The sequence below is a fragment of the Pogoniulus pusillus genome, chromosome 14 (genome assembly GCF_015220805.1).
Source record: "Pogoniulus pusillus isolate bPogPus1 chromosome 14, bPogPus1.pri, whole genome shotgun sequence".
In the NCBI taxonomy this organism is placed as follows: Eukaryota; Metazoa; Chordata; class Aves; order Piciformes; family Lybiidae; genus Pogoniulus; species Pogoniulus pusillus.
The window spans coordinates 25,416,737-25,437,818 of NC_087277.1; the positions used below are offsets into that span (position 1 = coordinate 25,416,737).

The 21,082-nt window shown below is 45.2% G+C and overlaps 1 protein-coding gene across 3 annotated transcripts in view; it reads left to right on the plus strand.

Moving 5' to 3' along the window:
* The window catches only part of KCNB2 (potassium voltage-gated channel subfamily B member 2), a 182,120-nt gene that overhangs the window by 9,251 nt on the left and 151,787 nt on the right, over positions 1-21,082 (plus strand). For all 3 annotated transcript variants that reach the window (XM_064154631.1, XM_064154630.1, XM_064154632.1), the window contains exon 2: positions 6,675-7,359. In XM_064154631.1, coding sequence (XP_064010701.1) covers positions 6,781-7,359 — 579 coding nt within the window. In that variant the 5' untranslated portion in view covers positions 6,675-6,780. The remainder of the gene's footprint in view (positions 1-6,674; positions 7,360-21,082) is intronic.

Below are 21,082 nucleotides of genomic sequence, written 5' to 3' on the forward strand. Positions count from 1 at the left end.
CAGGAGGAGGTTGCTCTCTTCTCTCAGGTGGCCAGTGCCAGAACAAGAGGACACAGCCTCAGGCTGTGCCAGGGGAGATTTAGGCTTGAGGTGAGGAGAAAGTTCTTCCCTGAGAGAGTCATTGGACACTGGAATGGGCTGCCCGGGGAGGTGGTGGAGTCGCCGTCCCTGGGGCTGTTCAAGGCAGGTTTGGACGTGGCACTTGGTGCCATGGTCTGGCCTTGAGCTCTGTGGTAAAGAGTTGGACTTGATGATCTGTGAGGTCTCTTCCAACCTTGGTGGTACTGTGATCTGTTGGTCAATCTGCCCACCTAAAACTAAAATCCCTGGCATATCTCTTCCTATCTGTTAGCTAGGTAAGTCCAGCCCTACTACTTTCCTTGCCTGAATCAGGGAACGGTTCAGTTAAAAATGGTTTAAAATGAAATCGTCAACAGGGGCAGCAGTTGAACCCAAATGTTTTCATTTTCACAAAGTTCACTTAAGAATACAACCAATCCTTAGTTGTAGATCTATGATAGTAGCATTTTGTGTTTATCCTTTATTAGAAAATTCAAACATTTTGCTAGGATTCTGGCCAGAGTGCCATAGTCAGAGTTTTGGATGCAGCTTCACTCAGGAAGGGATAAAATCTGACCCTTCTCAATGTGCTTCATTACTTTAGACATCATTCTCTGTGTATATAGCATAATATTAGCTATTGTGTAATGTTTCCCTGCCTGGAAACCTGGAATCATCATTCAGTGCAAGCTTTTCTTCAGGAGACCAAAAAGGCATCTATGAAGTTCTTCAGTGCTTTCAGATAGTTGGCAACATCATTATTGTTAGGGAGCAGTGGAAAATTGAAGGGTCATAGAAGATAGTATGTTTAGAATAGACCTCAAAGTAGTTGCTGTAGGGCACTCAGTTACAGTGGAGCAAATGATGTGTTGACAGTCTTCTCTGTCATCTTAATGCACTGCAGTTAGACAAAAAGTGGATGAATAAATTGCAATTCAAAGCTCCCAATTATTAATATTAATGTATTTACTATTATTGCTATGTCACAGAAACATCCAGGTTGGCAGAGACCCTCAGGATCACCAAGTCCAACCACTATCCCTACTCTACAAGGTGCACCCTAAACTGTATCCCCAAGCACCATATCCAAACAACTTTTAAACACATGCAGAGTTGGTGACTCAGTCACCTCCTTGGGCAGCCCATTCCAATGCCTGACTACTCTCTCTGTGAGAAAAAAATTCCCAATGTCCAGTCTAAACCTACCCAGTTGCACCTTGAGGCCATTCCCTCTTGTTCTATCACTAATTGTCTCTGAGACCAGCAGCAGCCTCTCCATGACGTCCTTTCAGGTAGTTGTAAGACATCAATAAAGTCTCCCCTCAGCCTCCTCATTTTTCAGAGTTACTCTTCATAAGATTTGTTTTTCTCCAGGCTCTTAAGCAGCTTTGTTGCCCTCCTCTGCACTTGCTCCAGCACCTTGAAGTATGATGTATATGTAATATCTCTATGTTCTCAAAGAATTGTATGGAAGCAGCAGTCAAAACTCTGGATCCAGAGTGCTAGCCAGGATATAAATAAGTCTGATATAGCCCTGAAATAAGGATCTTACATAATCACATTTCTGTAATATATGGTGGTTTGAAATGAAAGAAAATGATCTGTCATTCAGCCTTGTACTTTCCTGTAGCAGCTTAGCCCTCTGAAAAGTTCAGGGGAGGCTAAATATGCTGTGAAAGACACTATCTTTGGCCAAAGTAGAAGCTCAGCCCTTAGCAACCAGTTTTACATATAAACAGTCAAGTGCAGAGAATTACATCCTAAGCAAGAGATGCTCCAGCCTGGACTGCAATGGAAATGCAACTGCTTTTGTACATGGAGCAAGAAGGCTTCAGGATTCTTCTGTAAGCTTTATGTAACCATGCTTATCACAAGTACCAAGAACAGCTAATAAATAAAGAGAGAGAGCCAGAGCTGGTCTGCAGTGAAAGCTGGTGGCAATCTTGAGTTGACACAAAGCAGGCTGTCAAGCCACGTTCTGCCAAGCTGCATTGAAACCTCAGTGCAGTCTGAGGTCTCCAAACCCAGCTCTCAACTCTAGAGTTGTGATTAGATCCTGCTCAAAAAGGTCATTTGAATCTAAAATTCCATATGAGCCTTGAGGTAAAATTACACCAAACACTGTCAGGAGCATTTGACTTCTTAGTGTTAAGTTGTCCATGTCACCTATAGTGGAGTCAAGGGCCTATCCACAAGGCTTTGATCTTGAGTAAGGTTCCTGTAAGTAATTGGAAGAGCCACTAGAGTAGTTATAAAGCTCAGGTTAAAACCACCAAGCTCGTGTGACTGTGAGATTTTCATAGAATCAACCAGGTTGGAAGAGACCTCCAAGATCAGTCCAACCTATCACCCAGCCCTGGTCAGTCAACCAGACCATGGCACTAAGTGCCTCATCCAGGCTTTTCTTCAACACCTCCAGGGATGGTGACTCCACTACCTCTCTGGGCAGCCCATTCCAATGCCAATCGCTTTCTCTGGGAAGAACTTCCTCCTAACATTCAGCCTAGACCTCCCCTGGCACAACTTGAGACTGTGTCCCGTTGTTCAAATGTATTATCAGTTATACTCACCATCCTCTTCTGTTTTCTGTCTTGCTTTTCTTACCCAGGGCTCTTAGGGAATATGTTAAAGCCTCTGAGTTTGCTGCTCCTTGGTGAAGTTCAACTCATCCATCTAAAAGACTCTTCTGTGCTCAAGATGGTGAGAAGAGGGAGTCAGCAGACAGATTGATTTTGCAAAGTTTGTCTGTAAAAGGCTCCACTTTTTGAGTCCTTCCTGCAGATCTCTGAGTTGTTTTGCAGCCACCATTTCATTTTTTGCTTAGCAGGAATAAACAATCGGTGAGATCTGTTAGGAAATAGAAATAATCATTGGTTTAGACAAAGTAATGGTCCAAGAGCTGCTTTTGCAGGATTTATTCTCAAAGAAAGACCTTCCTATCTGTAGACAAAACCATCCATAGGTGTAAGTAGAGCACTCGAGGCTTGCAGATGGGCTTTGGTCTTAAGTCGTGAAAGGATCCAGCCCACTTACAGTCCCCACTGCTCAGCAGTGGTCGCTGTGACCATGTTTGTCTTCTGGCATGAGCACAGGGAAGCTCTGTCAGGGCGAGACAGGCTCTGGCTCCATCTTTGCCTTCTTTGGCCATGTAGCTTCAAGTGGTTTCTGCCACTTGGCTCTGGAGGACTTGGGCCCAAGTGCTGTCACCAGCAGTTTGGACAGTCAAAGCTTAGCTCCATCTCTTCTCTGCGTGCATGCATGTGTTCCTGCATATGGATGTGGATTTGAATCTGAGACATACTCGCAAGGCTCAGGAATACTTCGACATGTTTCCTGGCACTTCCTACCTCCAGCTTGCCAATCCTTAGCTGTATGAGATAGGACTTCTGCAGAGGTGGGAAATGTCAGCGACCAAGACCTCATTTGGGAGTTTCTATCGGAGTTTTAGCTGTCATCTTAGCCATTGTTAAAGTCACTTGAAATGAAAGGGAAATGCTCTTAATAGAGTTCCCACAGCTCACTGTTAAAAGTCTGTGATCATTGCATTATGAAACAGAGAACAGACATTTGATAGGTGAGATGTGGTAGGAGAGATACTACAGTAAGCTGAAGTTGGATAAAGCAGAAGCATACAATAAAATCAACCAGCATACACAGCCCTTAAAGTTCACCCTGTAGGATTAGTTTGTCACAGCTAACTTGCTCTGGTTTTTTTAACTAACTTGCTGTATCTCGGGTTCTAGGCTTGGAGGCAGATGCTGAGGTGGACACAGGCTTTGTAAGGCTTTTTGGAATCATAGATGAGAAGAGGAGGCTCAGGGGTGTCCTCACTGCTGTCTACAATTACCTGAAGAGAGGTTGTAGCCAGGTGGATGTTGGTCTCTTCTGCCAGGCAACCGGCAACAGAACAAGGGGACCCAGTCTCAAGTTGTGCCAGGGGAAGTATAGGCTGGATGTTAGGAGGAAGTTGTTCCCAGAGAGAGTGATTGGCATTGGAATGGGCTGCCCAGGGAGGTGGTTGGAAGAGACCTCCAAGCTCATCCAGTCCAACCTATCCCCCAGCCCTGGCCAGTCAACTAGACCATGGCACTAAGTGTCTCATCCAAGCTTTTCTTCAACACCTCCAGGGTTGGTGACTCCACCAGTGTTGGGGTTTGGGCAGAATTGAGCAGTCTGAAATAAGGAAAGCAGGAATGGTAACATTAGGACATACCAGTAAGGAAGAGCAGCTGCAGGGAAGATGACCTTGAGAAGGCTGGCAGAGAAGCTGCAAAGGTAGCTGTAGTCAGCTGTGGGAGGGGGATTAGGGGGCCGGTCAGTCAGATTTGCCTCTAGGTGTGTGAGCAGCCCATACTCTGCTATGTAACCTATCAGAATTGTACACACTGTACTAGCCACTACATAAGCATCACTCTTAGCTGCAATAAAGGTTCGACTTTACACATCGCATTGGTGTCAAAACTCGTTGTACCGGTCCCTGCAACACCCGGCATGCCACCTCCCTGGGCAGCCCATTCCAATGCCAGACACTCTCTCTGGGAAGAGCTTCCTCCTAACATCCAGCCTATACCTCCCCCAGCACTACTAGGAGCTGCTTATGTGAGGAGACCTTGTGAAGACTTGAGTCCTCCCCTTCTCAGTCCTCCCATCATCCTCTTGTATCTAGGCTAACGAGGAGGATAAAAGCAGAGAAAAAAACTGGCCTAAAGTAAAGAAAAACAAAATACAAACCAGACACACTGGGAAGGGATGCTCACTGTGTAAGCCTACTGATGCTAGGGGTTGGGTTTTGATATGGCATTTTACTCTGCAACCAAGTTACCAGATTATCTTTTCCATGAATGAAGTTACGTGTTTCAGGCTTAATCCCTTACATAAATAGGCACAGAGGTGCTGTGGCTTGCACGGGAAGATCAGGGGGAGCTTTACAGAGCAGTGCTGAAGGCAGGATAGGAAGAGACAGAATATTTTGGCCTTTTTGTTTTTGAAGTAGGTTAAGCATCAACCAAAATAAAACAAGCAAACACAGACCCCAAACCAATCCAACTTTCAGTGTTACTGTGATGGATAATTTTCCTTTTCTTTGATATTTGGGCATGAAAGTCTGGTAATACCTTTATCGTACATAGATGAGCTGTGTCATTACAGACACACTTGAAAGATAATTTAAAGTTAATTTAACTTGAAAATGTGACTGAATTGTTTGGTACCATCTGAGCACAAAATGAAACCAAACAAAAGTTGAGTTGGGAGACAGAGGGAGGCAATGTTTGTTTTTACAGGAGATTTTTTTTCTGGGATGTGTTAGAAGGGCTGTGGTTAATAGGTCAAGAGAAGTTCTCCTTCCCCCTCTATTCTGCCCTGGTGAGGCCATATCTTGAATATTGTGTCCATTTCTGGGCCTCTCAGTTCAGGAAGGATCTCGGGGAACTGCTTGAGAGAGTCCAGTGTAGAGCCACAAAAATTATTAGAGGAGTGGAAGATCTTCCTTACGAGGAGAGACTGAGGCAGCTGAGACTCTTCAGTTTGGAGGAGACTGAGAGATGATCCTCATTCATGTTTATATAAAGAGTGGAGTCAGTCTCTTCTCAGTGATGCCCAGTGACAGGACAAGGGGCAATGGGTGGAAGTTGAGGCATAAGAATTTCTATGGAAACATGAGGAAATTCTTTTTCACTGTGAGGGTGATGGAACCCTGGAACAGGCTGCCCAGGGGGGTTGCGGAGTCTCCCTCTGGAGATGTTCAAGAGCTGCTGGGGTATGTTTCTTTGTGATCTGCTACAGGTCATCCTGCTCTGGCATGGGGTCTGGACTGGATGAGCTTTCAAGGTCCCTTTCCAGTCCTTAACATTCTGAGATTTCAATATACTCTAATAGTGTGACTGAATAAAGCACTCTCCTAAACTAGGAATTTTCCAATAAAAGGGAAGTTCGGCTCTGTCTTGCTTTTTCCTCATGCATCTCTGCATTTTTCTTGCATTAGCACACCTCACAAATTAAGGTAAGCAACCAGGTTAAACCAGCAGCATCACTGCGTCAGAAACTGATTATGAAAAAATCAAGCAACAGAACCCTCTCAAATTCTCTCACAAGCTATCCCAGCTGAGTTTCATCAGTGAAGAAGTTCTAGTGAATTCTTCCTTTGCTTAAACATAGTGCTCTTTGCTGTCCTGGATGTTCCACTGGTTCTGGATGCTACCACAAAAGAGTCCCGCTGTAGAGAGAGAGAATCACCATCATTAAATATGAAAGCGTGGAAGGAGAGAGACAGGTGAGGGGTGGCCTCTTCTCCCAGGCAACCACCAATAGAACAAGGGGACACAGTCTCAAGTTGTGCCGGGGAAAGTATAGGCTGGATGTTAGCAGGAAGTTCTTCCCAGAGAGAGTGATTGGCATTGGAATGGGCTGCCCAGGGAGGTGGTGGAGTCACCATCCCTGGAGGTGTTGAAGCAAAGCCTGGCTGAGGCACTTAGTGCCATGGTCTAGTTGACTGGCTAGGGCTGAGTGCTGTGTTGGAGTGGATGATCTTGGAGGTCTCTTCCAACCTGGTTGATTCTATGATTCTATTGTAACCTTGCAATACTCTAATTTGTTGTTGCTGTTGTCTTTTTTAGCTTCAGGGATGGACCTGTCTGTCTGAAGAGAACTCTGCCCAAATATTTGTAGTCTCCAAGCTCGCTCCCTCGAAGACTCTGGTGTTAGAGCTGCTTCTTTTCCAGAATGGCTGAGAAGGCTCCACCAGGGGTCAACAAAAAGTCTTCAAGATCTACCCTTTCTCTGCCTCCGGAACCAGTGGAGATCATTAGGAGCAAAGCCTGTTCGCGGAGAGTGAAAATAAACGTGGGTGGGCTCAACCATGAGGTGCTGTGGAGGACTTTGGACCGGCTGCCAAGGACACGCTTAGGGAAGCTGCGAGACTGCAATACTCACGAGTCCCTGCTGGAGGTCTGTGATGACTACAACCTACAGGAAAATGAGTATTTCTTTGATCGACACCCAGGGGCTTTTACTTCCATTTTGAATTTCTACAGGACAGGGAAACTACATATGATGGAAGAAATGTGTGCTCTTTCCTTTGGTCAGGAGCTTGATTACTGGGGGATTGATGAGATATATTTAGAATCTTGCTGCCAGGCACGATACCATCAAAAGAAAGAGCAAATGAATGAGGAGCTGAGGAGAGAGGCAGAGACAATGCGAGAGAGAGAAGGGGAAGAGTTTGATAACAGCTGCTGCCCTGAGAAAAGGAAGAAGCTTTGGGACTTGCTGGAGAAACCCAACTCATCCGTGGCAGCAAAGGTAGGTGACTGTAGGCTTAACACAAAGGCAGTAGAAAATGGTTTTATGACCCATGTGTCTGACTTGCAGGAACCAACTACTTTGATTAAAATACTTAGAGAAAAGAAGAATCTAAAAATCAACATATCATGAGCTGATTATACCCAAACCCCACTGAAATCGGCTGGAGGAGCTTTGCTGACTTCAGCCGATTTTAGGCAACTGCTACACTTTGCTTTTGTATATGATCAGAAACATCTGTGTGTTTGTTAGTGGACTTCATACTGAAGGCTTGGTTGAACATGCAGCCAGGGAGCCCTGCCTGCTTGTCTGTTGGAAAAGCATTGTGTGATGAGCAGCATTCCTTCCACTAGTGCTGCTTCTCCTGCTACAGGTGATGCGTGGGTGTCGTGTCAGTGGCTCTCACATGTGCTGGAGAGGTTGGCAAAGAGTGGTGCCAACAGTCTCTGCCTGGTACAGTTTTACACAGGGCAAGGGCTGCTGTGTCTTCTACATTTTTCTGCTCAAGATTTAGAGTGTTTTGTGTAGAAGCAGTGGAGTATTAAAGCATACACACAGACATACAAATATTAGTGTGTATATATATATATAAAACCAAATATATGTTTGATAGTCACATATGTGCATATATATAGATGTGAAAGAAGTTTTTATATCTCCAGGCCCAAATGAGGAAGCATTTAGATGAAGCCATGTTCCAGTGCTGCTGTCTGTCAGCAGGCAAGCTGGCAGAAGCCTGGTCTGTGCAGGGGCCAGGTTTACCCTTGGTAGGGATGTGGGGCTGCGCATGCAGGTGCTGGTACTGCCATTGAAAAGAAATCTTTTCTTGCTTCTTGAGGAGTTTCACACTTCTGTTTGTGATGTGAGGTACTGTTGAACTTCCATCAGCTGTGGAAGCTTGTCTCCAGTCTAAGCTACTCAGAGCAAAAGTCTTTGGTGTTCAGATGTTAAACTTAACCCTGGCTTTTATTCATCTGTTGTCAGTTCATTATTTGATGCAATGCTATGGGACTAAGGTAAGTATTAAAATATGGTGGTGAAATGAATGGACCAAAAAATTCCAGAATCCTGGCATATTTTTTCTTGCAATAGCTACTTCTTGATATTGAGGTACAATAAATGACTTCTTTTAATTTTAGTTTTCCATTGTGGGCTGCCTAACTGTTTAATTTTGTAAAAATATGGTTTATTGTGCTGGAAGATGAGGTTCATAAGTGGAATAAAAGCTTGTAGGACCAAAGAGGTGTTTAGAATATTTTAGAAAGCAAGATGAATGTTTTCCATTTCTGAGACACATATTCTAGAATCCATGTTCTTCTTCAGGATGAGGAGCAGAAGGGAAGCAAATGAGTGCAAGTTGAGCCACAAAGGGTTCATCAAGACTGTGTTTCACACCACAATCCCCCGGTACTAGCAAACACCCAGTAAAAACAGAAGAGAAGGCAATTGCCTGTAGGCTTGAGACATGCTTAATTGGTATTTCCTAAGACCAGATAGGAGTCAGCACAAGATGGTCCAGGTGAACAGGGCAAAACTGCAACACTGATTCTTAGCCACTTAGCCCTCTGTGTGGAGGAGAAGTGCCGAAATACAGGATGGTGAAACGTCCATGAGTGTTCTTCACTGGCCAAACCCTTCTCATGGATTGACAGTGTCCTGGCAGGTATTTGCTTGAAAGGAGTGAGGCCACCTCTGAGCCATTCAGACCAGATGTCTCCTTGGGTATTGCAAATGAAAGTGGCTATTTCTTCAACTTCCCAAGAGGTCTAAATATTTGTGTTTTTTACTGTTTCCCTTATCTCCTGGTTGAATGTTATAGTTCTATGCATTCTTGCTACAAGGAGCAAGAAAGCACTTGTCTATGGTGCAATGTTCTTTATGATTTCAATTGCCTTCTGTCTAAACAGATGCCTTTTCATGTGATTTTGGTGTTTCCTGCAGCTGTAAGTCACCATATAACATGTACTCAGGTTCTCTTTTTTAGTGACCCTCAGTCTCTAAGTATAATAATGATAGTCAGACAGACTCATAGCATCTCATGGAGATGCAAAAGGAGAGTAAAAATGATTGCAACTCATTCAGACTTGGGGAGGATGGGCAAACAAACAGAACAAGATATGCTGGAATCAGTTGGATATACTTCCAAATGGTCTGGAGTTATGACAGTCTATCTTAGGCTCAGAGGAGAGGTCTTATCTGAAGTGTCTGAATAACATCACTGAAGTTCCTCATTAGCCCTCAAATGAGGCAGAACCACCTTCTTTCTTTTGTAGGAACAGAAAGGACAGTGGGCTTCTAAGAGTGGAAAATTGGGAACCAAATGAAGAAATATTACCATGATGCCTCAAATTCAAATATTTGCTCCCTTTTGAACTTCTGTAGAAAGAAACGAAACTACATCAGCATGCTTAGATATCCCACAGATGCCTGTTCAGTCATCCAGACCCTGGGTAGCACCCAAGCAGTGGACAGGAGCAGCTTGCTTTTTTATCCCTTGCATGTAAAAGATTGGGAATGTGAGATAAGCACTGAGATGCGGTTTGGATGGGTGGCAGTGTTTTGCCATTTCTCGATTCTGCTAAGATTTCCTGCAGGTCTGATTGCAGGCTTACTGAATTAAGGGAGAGTCCTGCTTTGGATTAGGCATCTCAGGACAAATCCTGCTTCTTTTGAGGTCAGCAGAGGTTTACCCTTGACTTCACTTGCAGCAAGGTGAGACCCAACAAGGTGGCAGCCTGTGAGCAGTAGGTATTTTACAAGATCTGTGACAGTGAATAAGAGCAAGATGGATGTGTGACAAGAAATGCAAACTGTGATTAGCTAGTAAGAAAGGAGTATTTGAAGTCGAGTACTGTTGTGCAATACAGTCATATTACTGTGCAAGGTTTTTTACTTTTAGGAAGTGCAGGCATGCACCTCAGTCTGGCACTACTGAGTATATTCTAGCCACAGCAGTCCTTGCTTAGTCCTCACCCCAGCAAAGCTCTCTGTGAAGCAGTAGATGTTTTAGCTGAGGAATACAGGATTTGCCCTCATTTCCCCAGGTTCTCATTCAGAAGCTTTTAAAGTAGGATTAAGACAAAGGTCTGGAAATTCAGCTGTTTCAGACACGCACAGTGATACAAAACCAGAAGCTGTGCTGGGATTTAGGAAGACCGTGAGCGATGTGTATTCTGCATCCTAGAGTACTCCCAAAGCCTGTTTCCTGAGGCACAGAGTTCTTTGATCCAGACTTATAGCTGAGTTTTTAAACCAAAGACTTATTTATCCTTACCGTGTAACCAGTATTTTGTGGAAACTCCATATGAAAGAAGTTCTTTTACTAATGCATAGTGAATTAACAGCAAAACAAAACATGTGTTTAGAAACTTCATGGCAAAGAAGCTTGAAGCAGAATAGATCCTCTCTGGAGTGCAGTTAATGCTGCATCCATTTTTCTCCAGGAAAGCGTTATCCTTCCCCTTGTAGTTTTTGGCCAGGAAATAATAAACATTTATCATTTAACCTTCTAATTACAGTCCCTGGACCTGTAACAGCCTCCTTAGAGCAGCAGCTGCTCTGACCAACCTATCAGTGGTATTAAAGTCCTCAACAGATAGCAGAATGAGCATTGATTTCAGTGGATGGGAGTTAATTGATGGTGCTTACAGTTCAGCACCTTGCTGGACTGGGATATTAAGGAAAAGCCTAGTTGAACTGATGCCTTTTTAACTACATTGATGTTATATAGTTGTGTGCAGTGCACCTAAAATCAGAGGAGCCCTACTGTGGAATGACTCTGAGTCAAATAACCCAATGTTTCTTTAAAAGCAAAAGCTCTTCCTTTCATTCTTGTTTGGAATCCTACAGCCTGGCTCTTTTCTCACACTAGTTTTATATTGATGGAACTCATTTGGACCAAACCCTGAATAGATGTGGAATGTTACCAGTGCAGATGATCTACTCTAAGTGTAGAGTGAATGAGGTCAGGAGTAAGTGAAACATCCAAGAGACATGGAGAGTCTGTGTCTGCCTAAAGATACCTGATAATCACTTTCCATCTGCAAGAGTGATATAAAGACTTGGCAGTGATGTTATCAATAAGTGTTACTGAACATTTCCTTTGGTCATTTTATATCACAGATAAAGCCTTTTGGGTACAACTGCAGAGTAATTGCTTGGGTTTGATTCCACAGGACTTTCTTACTTAAGTCATTCTTTTCTGCCATGAATATTGCCTTAAAGTTGAATGTGACTTTTAACTGATGAAGAATAAAAGGTAGTATGAATAAGTGAGGTCATTCAAAAAATTACTGGTCTGTCACATTCTGTCCTTGATGTTTTTCATAACCCCTCTTGATGTACAGAGAAGGGTAAAGCATTGGCCTCTGAGGCTCTGCAGTGTGGGGTTTACCTTCTTTAAGGTTATGTGAAACCCAATGGGGTTGAAAATAACTCTCTTCTCATTCTGTTTTTTCTCTTCATAGCCCATTTCTCCTTACTTTGTTAATTTCTTTTTTTCTAGGAGTTTGTTCTCTGGGTTTGTTTTCCTTTTTGCTTTCCATCACTGATTGTAACATGAGCATTCTTCCTTTGTGAAAAGCACTCTAGTTTATCCCAAGCCTGACTGGAAATAGCAAGGAGTTTGTGTGCTGCATTCAATAACAAATCCCCTGGTGAAAAGTCTTTTGGGGAGGGTAAAAAAAAAAAAGAAAAAGGAAGCAAAAAAAGGAGATTTAAGGCCACTGATGTTTATTTAACTACCAAGTGCATTATGGCTAGGCTTGGTACGATGATTTGCCAAGAGAAGGCTCATCTATTATACCTCAGGGGCTTGATTCTTACTTTCCTTAAGTCTGCTTTTTATAATTAACACTGACTGTCCTGCTTATTTAAAACTGTCAGAGCAGCTTAAGAGTGGTTTTGGGGTAAGTGCAAGTTAGCAGAGTCATGCATGACTTCACAGCAGAGCTGAGAGTCACCCAAGACATTTCAGTACTCCTTTGCAAGTCCATATAAATGGTCTTCTAGGTTGTCACACAGTGTTCCTCCAGGGGCAAACCCTGACTAATAGTACACTGCTAGTTCCTTTGGGGTTGAAGGTCACATCAGATATGCTCAGAGGGCTTTAGGAAAGCTTTTAGTTAATTGATTGTACTGCAAAGAAGAACTATCAGAGATGTGTCTGTCAACCACTGAACGTTTTACTAAAGAAGCTGCCTGGTCAGGGTTAAACTGTTCTTTTAGAGAGCAAACTGGGAGATAAAGAAGGGGACTTCTGATGAGGATGTCCTTGCAAGCTAAAACACTCTAGACAAGGGTGTAAAAAGTGCTACTAAACAGTGCATTCACCCTTGGGCTGGAAAATGGTGTCCTAAGCTAAAACAGACTCATTGTAATGTTAAAATCCACGCTCCTAGGTGAAACACCCTGGTCCAAAATAACCCACTCACTTTATGAGCATGTGTGGCTTATTAAGAGAAGCTGGACTGTTAATGGGAGGCAAGCAAGAGACTGACATAGTTAGTAGGTGGCATAACTAATACATTTCGCTGTATAAATATCCACTGGGAATTTCAGCTGGTATGCTGGCTCAGTCCCCACACTTGGACAGCCCTGCAGTAGACCTGCTAGGTAGTGCAAAACCTAATGGTAAAGGGTTTGGGTCCTGATTGCAGTGACAGTCACACTAAGAATGTTCAAGTGAAAGGAATACTTTCTGTTGTGTTTGCATCCTTTGTTCTGCTCAATGAACAAACCACTTGTCTTGCTTTTGCCCCCTTCTCAGGTTAGGTTTGCATGTTCTGTGTGGTCCTGGTTTTGTTATCATTTCTCCCTACAAGATCATATATTCTGTGTTCTTTCCCACCTAGCTGCAGGCCAAAGATGAAGATGTCAGAACTAAGACTGTCTCTTTTTTTTAAAGTGTGAGGAGCAGCTTTTGAACTGTTTTAATTTGCACAGATATTTATTTTGCAGCTAGTATACCTCTGAGCATAGTGACATTGATTGAAGACAAGTGATGCTTCCGTGCTGACCTGTGGGTTGAGTTGCTGTTTAACCTCTGATTTCAATTTAATTTTTGGGAGGATCCTGTTATGAGCTTTTATCTAAATTTATTACCAGGAATGTTGAGATTTGCATTGTCATTCCCATCACTTCAAAAGTGTCTGCTGAAACCTAAGTTGTGGTAAAGCACAGAGGATGGGTGCTGGTAATAAATATCTATCTTCATATCGCCCTTGTTTCTGGCCAGGACACTTATTACCACTCTTCTGCTTTTAAGGTGAAGTTATTTTTTGTGCCAAATGATAAAGTCAGTCAATGTGACTGTAAGACAAGGAGATTATATTTGATCCTAGTCATTCATATTTAATAACTAAAGTGTTTTAATGCCTTTAAAGATAAGAGAATACTTTGTTTTTTTCAGTAGCTATTGTATCAAGGAACACAGGAGATTGGCAGTGGTTAATTGATTTTGGTTTCAGAGCTTGTGTATGCTTCACTGCTGAGTCAGTCATTAAAAGATTATTTACCTTCTTTATACTTCTTATATGGAGTGTCATGTAACCCATGAGTCAGCACTTTTGGTCAGCCTAAGTGTCATGGGAGTGGAGCTACCCTCTGATCTGTCTTCCAGAGGTGTTTAATGTCTCACTTAGCTAGGGCTTCCCTCCAGCCTGAAGTCTTCCCTGTGGTGTACTGACAGGTTTTGCTGTACACTTCCTAAAAGAACTACAGCTGCTGTAGGAACCAAATGAGTAAAATGTCCTTCACGTTGACCTGTGTGTTATTAGCACTTAGTTCTCAGTAAATCATCTGCTGAAATCTTGGAAACTGCACCACCAAGTTGCAGTGACTCTGATGTGGACAGGGGATCGCTAGCTTCCATCACTGGCACCATGCAGAAGGAGAGGAGGTTTCCTTCCTGGAGCTGGGAGAAGGAGCTTTGCTGACCATGGTTTTAGGGATACTTTAAGGAAAATTAAAGAGGATTCATGATGAATCTTTACAAAGGGGGGAAAAAAGTGACAATTGTTAGTTTAAAATGTGGGGAAATCCATTCTCCCTACTTGGAAATGAAATCAAATGTGTAACGTTGTGCAAGGCAGAGCGTCAGTGAGTAGTGTGCCTGCACTTGTGGCACCAGTCACAAGATCACACAGCAGCTCTTGCACAGAGAAACATGCTAGGATTTAAAATACAAGAGATTAGAGGGAATGGCTGAGGGATGCTGTCTGGCTGTGTAGGGATGTGGTTAGGAAGGCCAGGGCTCAGCTGGAGCTAGCTTTGTGTAAGAGATGCAAAGCACAAAATCAAAAGGACTTCTACAGGTATATCAACCAGCAAAGTCAAAGAAAATGTTCCCCCACAAGGAGCAAGGCTGGAAAGCCAGTAACAACAGGGGAGGAGAAGACTGAGGTTCTCAACATTTCTGCTTCAGTCTTCACTGGCAACACCTCCTGAGTTGAACAATCACAAGACAAGGAGGAGTGGGACAAAGTTCCTCACACTGTAAATGAAGATAAAGTTTTGTGACCACTTGAGGAACTTGAGCACACACAAGTTTGTAGGACCTGATTCCAGAGTCCTGAGGGAATTGACTGATGTAATTGCTAGGCCATTCTCCATGTTACTTGTTGAGTCCTACAGTCAGGTGAAGTCCCTGGAAGAAGGAAAATATTGCTCCCATTTTTAAGAAGGGAAGAAATGAGCCTGAGAACTACCCACCTGGCAGCCTCACCTCTCTGCCTGGGAAGATAATGGAACAGAATCTCCTAGAAGCTCTGTTAAGGCACATGGAGGACAGGGAGGTGAACTGAGACAGCCAGCATGGCTTCACCAAGGGCAAGTCCTATGTGACCAATCTAGTGGCTTTTTACAGTGGAGTCACTACATCAGTGGACAAGAGAAGAGATAGGAATGTCATCTATATGGGCTTCAGTGAAGTCTTTGATGCAGTCTCCCAGAACATCCTTCTCTCTAAACTGGGGAGATGTGGATTTGATGGGTGAGCTGATCAGGTGACTGCTTTTTTTACCACTGCTGGGATTGATCTCTTTTGTGCAGCTGTGACCACAAGTTGAGCATAGACCAGCAACAAGCGGGTACACCTTTGCAAACGTGCATTGCAACTTTTCTGCCTCAGAGAGTGATGCTTTGTTCATTGCAGTGACATCAGAGGCATCTTAGAGGCTGAATTTTCATCTGTGACATGTGGCTTAAGCTGTGGCATGGCTGAGTGGACAGACCAGGTACCCGGAGGCAGATGCGATGTTCTTCCAAAAACATTGCATTTCCATTCCATGCTTTCCTAAGCAGCTGCTGTTGCATTGCCTCATGCAAGCTACTTGGAGGTAATCAGATGTTGGGGAGCTGTACTAGTAAATTAAATGATGTGAAGGGGACGTTATTTGAAAGATTATCTAGAGCAAATCTGCTGGAAGCAAAGGGCTGTGCTTCCTGGATGAACAGGCTGTGCCTTGCGTTGTCTAGCTGTAAGCCAGGCTCAAGCAGAAAAGCTTTGAGTCTCTGAATTTGCTGTGAGGCTTAGAAGAGCAAAACACTGCTCCCAAGTGTCTGGGAAACCAAAGAAATGTCTACATTTACATTGCAAGAAGGATGTGGATGTGCTGGAGGATGTCCAGAGAAGGGCCATGAGGATGCTCGAAGGGCTGCAGCAGCTCTGCTATGAGGACAGACTGAAAGAGCTGGGGCTGTGCAGTCTGGCAAAGAGGAGGCTCCCAGGTGACCTTCTTCTGAAGGGGGTGTAAAGAAAAGCTGGGGAGGGACTTTTTGGGCTATCAGGGAGTGACAGGACATGGGGGAATGGAGCAAAGCTGTAGATGGGTAGGTTCAGACTGGATGTGAGGAGGAAGTTGTTCATCATGTGAGTGGTGAGAGCCTGGAATGGGTTGCCCAGGGAGGTGGTTGAGGCTCCATCCCTGGAGGTGTTTCAGGCCAGGCAGGATGAGGCTGTGGCCAGGCTGATCTAGGGCAGAGTGCCCCTGCCCGTGGCAGGGGGATTGGAACTAGGTGATGCTTGTGGTCCCTTCCAACCCTGACTGACGTTACTTATTTCAGACCCCCCCACCCCATGGTTGTTTATCATGACACGGGGCAGACTCACGAGTTCTCTGTTGGAATAGATGTGAGCATTTGAGGCGCTGCACCCCCAGGTCTCTCAAGGGACTATTGAAAGCAAACAGAGCAGAGTGGCACAGCTGTTTGAAAGCGACTTTGGGATCCAAAAGTCTCCCAGGAGAACCTGTCAGTGAGGCGACCGCGCTCTGCTCTTTCGGTGCGTTGGGAGCCTCTGTCTGGGGAGGCTCACGGCTCTCAGCTCTCGGGTGGGATCAGGCAGGGTACTCCCCTTTGGGTCTGTTTGGTTTGGAACCCAGCTGACAGCTCTGGGTTTGAAGTTGCGTGGCTAAGCGCCCAGTAGCAGCTCCGAATGAGCATCCTAAGTAAGCGCCTGCGCTCCAGGTCTCACCTGCCCCAGGCTGGGGCCACAGGCTGCCCAGGGCTGGAGGGCAGAGGCGACACCTGCTGCTTCTCAAGAGGAGGAGTGAAGACACTGCACACAGGTTGGAAGTTTCAAGGGAGAGTCTGTTGACCTATGCACATACGTCAAAGGCAATCAGGTAGATTGAGTACATGCACAAGCTACTGATCTAAAACCCTCCAGAGTCCTCCACCCCTCCCACCCTCGGCAGGCCTGAGAGTAGGCCAGAGCCGCCCTCCCCAGCTTAGGCCTCTGAGGCCTCCGCAGGCCGCAGCCCAGGGTTGCCTGGCAGCTGGGAGCCATCTCCCCACACAGACCGCGCGGCCAGGAGGGACCTGCGCTCCTCCAGAGAGACCTGCCAGAGGAGGGGGAAGGGACATCCTGGCCAGGCACTGCCTCAGAAGAAGCCATAAGAGCTTCTCATAAGAGAAGAGGAGGCTCAGGGGTGACCTCGTTACTGTCGACAACTGCCTCCACCAGGTGGGGTTGGTCTCTTCTGCCAGGCAACCAGCATCAGAACATGGGGACACAGCCTCAAGTTGTGCTGGGGGAGGTCTGGGCTGGATGTTAGGAAGAAGTTCTTCACAGAGAGAGTGATTGGCATTGGAATGGGCTGCCCAGGGAGGTGGTGGAGGCACCATCCCTGGAGGTCTTCAAGCAAAGCCTGCATGAGGCACTTAGTGCCATGGTCTGGTTGATTGGCCAGGGCTGGGTGCTAGGTTGGACTGGCTGATCTTGGAGGTCTCTTCCAACCTGGTTGATTCTATGGTAAGCTGTGATAGCAGAAAGCAGAACAGCATAACAATATTACAACACCCTGGGATGGGACTTGGACTCTGTGCTTTACTTAAGGGAACCTGGGAACCCCTCAAGCTACCACACATACCCAATCCGTTCCACGTTTCTCTATTGGCAAACCAATGCTTCTATCCAAAACGTGTGTTTGGGGTTGTTGGAGCTTTTACTTGTACTTATCCTGTGTCTGAGAACACAGAATATTGACAGCTGAGGCTTTTCGGTTTTTGAAGTCACAATACTGCACAAGGAGATGTGTGAGGTGGTGAAGGCAATCAGAGCAGTTAGTGGTTTTCTCACAGTACTTAAGCAGACACAAACTACCTGAGGGGAGGTTGTGGCCAGGAGGAGGTTGCTCTCTTCTCTCAGGTGGCCAGCATCAGAACAAGAGGACACAGCCTCAGGCTACACCAGGGGAAATTTAGGCTGGAGGTGAGGAGAAAGTTCTTCCCTGAGAGAGTCATTGGACACTGGAATGGGCTGCCCGGGGAGGTGGTGGAGTCGCAGTCCCTGGAGCTGTTCAAGGCAGGATTGGATGTGGCACTTGGTGCCATGGTCTAGCCTTGAGCTCTGTGGTAAAGGGTTGGACTTGATGATCTATGAGGTCTCTTCCAACCTTGGTGATACTGTGATACTGTGAAACTTCCTGAATCATTGATCAGGTAGAAATTAGAGCTCTTCCCACATCAGTGTTCAGTCTGGAGAAGAGGAGGCTGAGAGAACTCATTGCTCTCTACAGCTCCCTGAAAGGAGGTTGGGGTGAGGTGAGGCTTGGTCTCTTCTCCCTTAGTGGCAGGTGACAGGATAACAAAAAAATGGCCTGAAGTTGTGTCAGGTGAGGTTTAGGTTTGATCTTAGGAAAATAATATTTCCTAAAAGAGTGGTAAGGCGTTGGAACAGGTTGCTCAGGTGGAGTCACCCTCTCTGGAGGTGTTCAAGAAATGAGTGGCCAGGGTGTTTTGGGACATGGTTTAATGGCCATGGTGGTGTTAGGTCAATGAGTGGACTGGATGACCTTAGAAGTCTTTTGCAATGATTCTATTCTATGGTCAATAGCCCAACTGAAGTGTATCTGCACCAGTGCATACAGCATGAGCACCAAACAGGAGGAGCTGGAAGCCTGTGTGCAGCAGGAAGAATCTGATGCAGTTGCCATCACAGCATTGTGGAGTGATTTGCACAACTGGTATGATGTCTTAGGTGGCTCTGAACTCTTTGAGAGGGAGAGGCAGTGGAGTAACCCTGCTGTTTGCGGTTGTCTTGAGCTGAGTGGTGGTGACAGTAGGATTGAGTGTTTCTTGGTAATAACTGGGGCAGGGCAAATAAGGCAAGTGTGGTGGGAGGCTGTAATAGAGCACAGCCAGGGTTAAGAGGCAGATGAAATATTGTACAAGCATCTGGGTGAAGTCTCATAATCACTGCCACTTGTTCTTGTAAGGAACTCCAACTTCCCAGATATCTGGTGGAAATACAATACAGCAAAGAGGAAATAGTCCAGGAGGTTCCTGGAGGTTGTGAAAGAGAACTTCCTGACACATCTGCTGAGGGAGCCAACTAGGAAAGACTTCTTGCTGGATGTGTTTGTGTATGGAGAAGGACTTGCAGGTGATGTGAATGTTGAAGGCTGCCTTTGGCATAGCGATTGTGAAATTGTTTTTGTTACCACTATGCCCAAGTGAGTATTCAGTTCCCAGGGAAGTAAGGAAGAGGGTCAGCAGAACTGCCACCTTTGAGTTTTAGAGGACAGGCTTTAACCAGTTTAGTGCCTGGGTGATAGAGGCTTCTGAGAGGCAGTTGTGAAGGGCAAAGGAGTCCAGGAATGCTGAGCGTGGTTCAAGAGAGAAATATTTAAGGCACAGGAACGAGCTGTCCTGGGCTGCCACCTGTATCCCTTCAGATGCACTGCAGGGGTTGGACGTCACTTTAAATAGCTCAGGTATGGCATATGTCAGAGCTATGCCAAGGACAGCCAGGTTGCAGTGACAGTCTCCGGTGTCACTGGCCACTTGCAGAATGCCCCATTGGAAGGAGTGGCTGCTAGCATGCCTTGGGTCAGTCCAGCTTGCCTTGATTTGGTGCACTGTTAGGGAGAGTCATTTTGGTGAACTCAGTCCCATTGTTTGTACTTCTGCAGTCAGTCAGAGTGCTGTGACAGACAGCAGTGACATCGAGTTTTTCTTATCAACTTATCTTCCCACAGCTTCTTTCCCAAGCACTGTTTAATGTCCTTTTGAATTCCTTGCAGAAGGCTCCTCAGGTGATGTGTTCTTCACTGAGGCATCTACCATGGCCCTTGGCTTTGTGGGGAGGATTTCTGGAGAGGAGTGGATATTGCTAAACTAAAGTTGTTAAAATAATTATTTTTCCCATTGCAAAAGATAATCTAAAAGTGCTACAGGCTTGTGCTGAGAAAAAAAAAACAACTGGGAACTCATTTCCATTTGTATTATTTTCACAAAGCCTTTTTATTTTCATAGATTGTCTTTTAAAAATATTGATAGAAAATCCTTTGTGGAGTTAAACTGTTCTAAGAGCTTCTTGGTCTGTGGTCTGTGCGTGCATGCAAATGCACTTCATGAGATGACAGCACAGGGGAGCTTGGCTGGTGCCCCTGTGTTCTGTGCAAGCACTGACATTGATTTCAGATCTTCTAGATCACTCCTGCCTGCACTTAGTGCAGAAAGGCAAAGCATCTCATATGGAAAGAGAGCATAGGTAGGAGTCCAGGCCTGTTATAGTCAGCCCTACAGCCTGTTTTATCATAGGATGTTTTAGGTTGGAAGAGATCTTAAAGATCATCTAGTTCCAACCCCCCTGCCCTCATGGGCAGGGACACCTTCCACTAGATCAGGTTGCTCAAGGCCCCATCCAGCCTGGCCTTGAACACCTCCAGGGAGGGGACATCCACAACATTCTTGGGCAGCTTGTTCCAGTGTCTCACCACTCTCACTGGCAAGAATTTTGTATCTCCTCTCTTCCAGCTTAAGGCCATTGTCTCTTGTCCTATCACTACAAGCCCTTGTAAAATGTCCTTCCCATGCTTTCTTGTAGGTCCCTTCAGGTACTGGAAGGCTGCTCTAAGGTATCCCTGCAGCCTTCTCCAGGCTGAACAGCCCCAGCTCTGGCAGCCTGTCCCCATAGGGAAGGGGTTCCAAGCCTCTGATCATCTTTGTGATTTACAAAGCCACTGTTAGGAAGCTGCAGAGAATGGTATAAAGGCTTGTCCTTTTTCTGCATATATCAGTTAAGAGGTGTAGTGCTTAGGGGATGAATTAGGTGCAGCCACTGATGAAGGAGTCCCCCTATTCCCCTGCATGAATATTAGGACATCCTAGTAAGTGCTCAAACATTTTCACCACAAGTATTTTCACTCCACCAGCTCTGGCAGGGAATGTGTATCCTGGCCCTGTTTTCATCTTGTGTGCTGAGTTTCCTGCTCGTTCT